The 5,586-nt window shown below is 40.7% G+C and overlaps 1 protein-coding gene across 1 annotated transcript; it reads right to left on the bottom strand.

Moving 5' to 3' along the window:
* Window positions 1-4,824, bottom strand: tbcb (tubulin folding cofactor B). The gene is made up of 7 exons (NM_001140492.1): window positions 4,698-4,824; window positions 4,299-4,468; window positions 4,007-4,150; window positions 3,556-3,652; window positions 3,075-3,266; window positions 2,076-2,148; window positions 1-1,912 (listed from the first exon to the last, which is right to left on the bottom strand). The coding sequence occupies exons 2-7, from the start codon at window positions 4,416-4,418 to the stop codon at window positions 1,798-1,800; spliced, it is 741 nt and encodes a 246-aa protein (NP_001133964.1). The 5' UTR covers window positions 4,419-4,468; window positions 4,698-4,824; the 3' UTR covers window positions 1-1,797.
* Between the last annotated feature and the right edge of the window lie 762 nt (window positions 4,825-5,586).

The raw sequence follows: 5,586 nt of genomic DNA, 5'->3' as shown, positions 1-5,586 counted from the left end.
TATGTTTATTATATTTTATTGTGCATAAGATACCATTACACTTTGGCACATCAAAAATAACACCAGCACCTTTGAGATTTCATAAGAACAGATTGCAATTCATGGACCAATCAGGGCCTGTCAGTTGCTGACAAGGTCCCGGGGAAAAAAGACAATTAAAATAAAAAAGGAATGCATGAATCATTTGCTTTTATATTCATAGTTTCTCTTCCAAAACAAATGACAGATCACATGCTTTCAATGAGTCAAACTCTGAAGTGGCGATGAGGAGCAGTACAATGAAGGTCAGTAGAAACACAGATATGATGTGTCATCCATCTGAAAAGTGAATTGTCGTCAGCTGAGCTCTAGGTCTGAACTGCATGCTGTCTATGTGCATAACTGGTGTTCAGACATTTGAAGTGTTGGAGCGTTAGAAGCAGTTTAACATTTTCCAGAATCTAGAACAGGGACATGACACACAAAAACAAAGGGCTTTATGGTACAATAACCATTGAACTAACAGATATTAAAATAAACTGTCACTAGTCAGTACAACTAGATATGTTGTTGTAGTGTGAATTCTTGCATTCCAAAGCATGGGATTTATTTTATAAAGTTTAACAGAACCATGGCTTGGGTTGATAATTGACATTTGATTCACATTGTGATGCTTTTTATGACTGCCTATTATTCATATAGAATCTAGGATGTGATGGGCAATTCAGGTTCAACTCAAAATTTTGAGGACATCAATTTAGGAATGCTTGCATTCTACAGCCACTAGATCAAATGAACTAGTAGGACTACCGGGTTGTCATTTACATTAAATACATCCAACAATGTAGTTGTAACAAGGCATCAAAGACTTTGTACTTTAATTCGAGAGCTTTCTCAACTCTCCTCATTCAATATACAGTAAATTCCACCAAAAAATAACATTTAAAGACGCAGTCCTGGATTTTAAACAACAAATTCGTGAAATATGGCACAAATTGGATTTGTAACACATGAATTTCAAAATACACATCATACAAATTGCCAAATTCATATCACAAAAAATTAATGACAGTACACAAAAAACAGGGACCAGTTTTGACTCAGGAGCGCCACTTTCAAAACTACTGTGAAATGACTTATGTAAACAAGGTATTTCTGTTCAACAAATTTGCAAACATTTCTAAAAATCTGTTTTCGCGTCGTCTTTATGGGCTATTGTGTGTAGATTGTTGAGGAAAATGTTTTATTTAATCCATTTTAGAATAAGGCTGAAAATGTCGAGTCTGAATACTTTCTGAGTGCACTGTACAATCGTACATGTACAGATGGAAAAAAAACATGAATTTTATTTGGAACCCAAGAGTCTGCTCTGATATAGAATGCTAGTGAAGAATATTAGTAGTCGTCTCCCATCTTGGAACAACTCATCATTGAGCAGTGTAATTGAGTGGGGGCAGTGGGTACTTCTGAAGGGAAGGTGATGCATAAGAGGACCACTTCATACCCTCCGACAGAGTTCACATGAAACATTGACTAGGTTAGATCCTTCCATGACGGTTTACTCACGTTCTGCACTGAATTTCTATTCTGATATCAAACACCTACGCTAGATTTGGTCCTAGGTGATACTGCCTCCTTAACCCAGTTGCAGCTCTCTATAGTCCAACCCATACCCCCCTGACCAGCGCAAAACAAAATAAAGTTAATCGCAATGACACTGTCCCTCGCTCCGGGTTCGTAGTCGGACTAGAGGTCAAAGTTGAACCTTGGTTGAACCCATCTGCCCACACCCTTTGACTGGGTGACAGCATCACAGTTCTACATCTCATCCAGACCGTAGTCTTCCTCTGGGAAGTCCCCCACGGTCACTGTGAGGGGCCTGACAAACGCACCGTACTTGTTCTCACATTCAAAGTATCGCTTCTCCTTCACACTAAGGAAAGAGAGAGAAGAGACATCAAGCACATTTCTGACAGAGAAACTCATCCGGTCTGCACCTCTCCATAGGTCTAATACAAGAAATACAAGGTAGCTCTTAACAGGGAACATTCTCAGACACCATGTGATGTCACAAAAATTATGCCAGTTGCCCTCACCTGCCATCATGTTTCCCAAGAGGCTCGTCATACTTCACTCCCACCCAATGACCTGGCTTGAAATCTACTGTACCTGCAAGACAGAAAAGTGTTTTCTGTTGGAATAAGGAGTGCCTTAAGTATTCATACCCCTTGACTTATTCCACATTTTGTTGTGTTGCAGTAGATTTAACTCAAAACTGTTAACTTAGACACAAAGGAACATTCACCGTCTTCTTGGTAAGCAACTCGTGTAAATTTGGCCTTGTGTTTTAGGTTATTGTCCTGCTGAAAGGTGAATTAAGCTCCTAGTGTCTGGTGGAAAGCAGACAACCTAATTTTCCTCCAGGATTTTGCCTGTGCTTAGCTCCATTATGTTTCTTTTTTTATCCTGAAGAACTCCCCAGTCCTTAACAATTACAAGCATACCCATAACATGATGCTGCCACCACTATGCTTGAAAATATGGACAGTGGTACTCAGTAATGTGTTGTATTAGATTTGCCCCAAACATAACACTTTGTATTCAGGACAACTTATCATTTGACATAAGCTAAGTTTTACACAAACTTATTTAGGCTTGCCATAAAGACATTTCAGCTTTTAATTTTTTATTAATGTCAAAACATTTCTAAAAACAATTCCACTGACATTATGGGGTATTGTGTGTAGGCCAGCAACATTTTTTAAAATCCATTTTAAATTCAGGCTGTTATAACAAAATGTAGAAAAAGTAAAGTGGTGTGAATACTTTCTGAAGTCTCAATTCAATTTAAAGGGTCTCTCTCTCCCTTTCCTGTGGACACCCCATCTCCACCTCCTACCGCCAAAAAGGACCAACAGCATGTACAACAAGTACAGTAAGTGGAAATACATTATTCAACACTCTGGCTTGTAGAGACTATTGCGTCTTTTTAGGGCGACTTCAGTCAGACTGATAATCCATGGAGTAACCATGGTAACAGTCTGCTTTGACTAGCCTAAATCCTGTTGTGGAAAATAAGCTTCAACCTCACTCACCAACATACATAACGGTGCCAATCTTGGTGGGTAGCCCTACAACCTGCACTTGGCATCGGTTGCCAACGCCGATGGCAGCAGCAGCAGCCTCCTCCTCGGCCTCACGAGCTGCAAGCTCTGCCCCCTTTTTAGCCGTCTCTTCTTCATTGAAGCGACCAACGCGTTGCTTCTTCATGAATGACCTTACAGAATCTGAGGAGGTAAAATGGACAATCCACATTGAAATCCCCATATTACAATGGTAATTAGTTTGTCACTCAATCATTACGTAATGTACTGAGGAAAGGTTTTGCCATGTAACCTCAAACTGAAAGGTAACACAGGATGTAGATGAGAGCAAGTATCACTAGTTCTCTGTTGTGGCACTCGAAAGTGGCAAATGGCTTTCAACAAGTCTTATCTTCACTGCCTCCGATTCAATTTGAAATGTAGGCATAAGCTTTAGCTGTGAATGATGGACGATAGCTCAAGCTCACAGTACCTGTCCTCTTCTCATAGACCTCGTCTGGAATCTCAAATTTCTCCACTTTAGACAGATCACTGAACTCTCCGCTCTGGGCTCCACTGCGGTCAATCACCTAGGCACACAGAATTCACCATCATCCTGACTCAGCATATTGAATAAAAAAATAACAGAATGGCTCAGTCATCTTACAGGTGCCAGTCAGTTTCTGCTTTTAACCAACTGGTCGCTGTTTAGCCCAATAAGACAAGTATGGCAAGGCAACAATATAACCTTATTGAATTTAGAAAGAGGCTGGCAATCAAGCTAGCAAAGTCATGCTGTGGTCAGCAATCTTGTGAGCATTGAAATCACTTGCGGATTAAGAGACCCTATCAACAGATCTAACATCTTACGCATGACTCCAGTGTGAATAAAGGTAAACAGGGGACATACTATGTGAGCAGTGTTTGAGCACAGAAGTACATACGTGAATTTTGCAGTCATCATCCACAGGGTAGGAACCTAGTAGGGCCTCGTTGTCATCCAGTTTCTGCATGAACTTGTCAGTGGTACTGAAAAGCTGCAGTTCCATGCTGGAGGCCGGGGTACCCACAACCATCTCCAATTTACCCTAGAGGGAAAAAAAATAGACCACGAGAAACTGCATCACATGGCCACAGGCTGGGCTGTGCCTGTGGTCTTAGTGTCGGCAGTGCAGAGGGGCAATTGCTACATTATTATGATTCAGAGGCCCGAAGGCCAAATTAGCAACAACTTACCTTGAATTCGGCGATGGTGATTCCCCTGTTATATCGTTTATTCACCTCGAACGAACTGATGGTACTGGTCAGCCGCACCGACACTGTGGGATTGGTGATCACTGTCACGCCACCGTCCATTTTCAAGCTTTTGTTTCGCCGGTGTTTAACTTATTCAGGCACAACGACCACTGCATAAAATACAAATAACAGTTAGTCAGCTAATTAACGTTAACATTCTCACCTAAATAAATAGTACACAACAGTTGCAAATGGATTTCAACATGGCTAGTCAGATACAAAGTTCAGTTTAGAAAAAGAGAACTAGCTAGCTTCAGTAGCTAGCATGCACGCAGCAAACTAAACAAAGTTAGCTAGCTAACGTGAGTCCTTCCAGCTTGGTCGCTCACAAATATTTACCTGTCCTTCTGCGCTTTTCTTGACGATCTCTATAAATACGTAGCTACTATCAAATAACTGGGTGTTTTTATACTAAAACAATCCAGGGACCATGTGCAGTAATCTCAGTGAACCGACGGGAGAAGGGTGGCTGGCGGATGTGTTGTTCACCTCAAACGACACCTCCCACAGATCCTGGTACGCCCAGTTCTGGAACCTTCTACCCGCCCACAACCGCAGGGAACCAGTCATGTCATTAACATGTCGGGTGGGTATTTGGGTTGACCAATGGGTAGCACATTTCTAAGATGCCGTCACAGAAAGAAAGGCTTTGGGATGCCTACATAGGCACGTCAATCATGTTGATAGAAGTGGCCTTTCATGATTAGTAACCAATCATCAATGTAGGAATCAATGCGGAGTTTTGCGTGAAAGTGCCACGCCCAAATAATAGAAGTATCAATTGTATCCACGTAGTGGCGCTATAAGCCATATAAAGCCCAAATGTTTTGTTTTGTAACAAAGTCATTCAATGTTAGCTACATTGTTACAATGTTGAATTGCGATGAGAGCAAAGAAAATTGTGCATTGAATAATTTTGAAGTTAGTCTGTTGATTGAATTAAAAAAAAAAATCATTTTCAATGTCAAGTGCAGAATAATTTGATTCCTTGCTAAGGTGTTCACTGCTTTATGACATATTAATCACAGTGAGAAAGAGACACATTCTTACCTTTGAAAAGTTATTACCAGGCCCTGCCTTTGACATATAATGGTTGTCTACTCCAATATCTACTCATCGATGTATGAGTGGGAAATAAACAGATCAGACAGGAACATAAAATAACATCTGTGCATCAAATTAGAATTTAGGGCTGAGAGTGGGAGTTTGAGGGCTTGTATGGTCAGAA

This window comes from Salmo salar, chromosome 09 (genome assembly GCF_965601325.2).
Source record: "Salmo salar chromosome 09, fSalSal1, whole genome shotgun sequence".
In the NCBI taxonomy this organism is placed as follows: domain Eukaryota; kingdom Metazoa; phylum Chordata; class Actinopteri; order Salmoniformes; family Salmonidae; genus Salmo; species Salmo salar.
The sequence above is the reverse complement of the archived record's forward strand: the minus strand, read 5'-3'. Positions and strand labels throughout refer to the sequence as shown.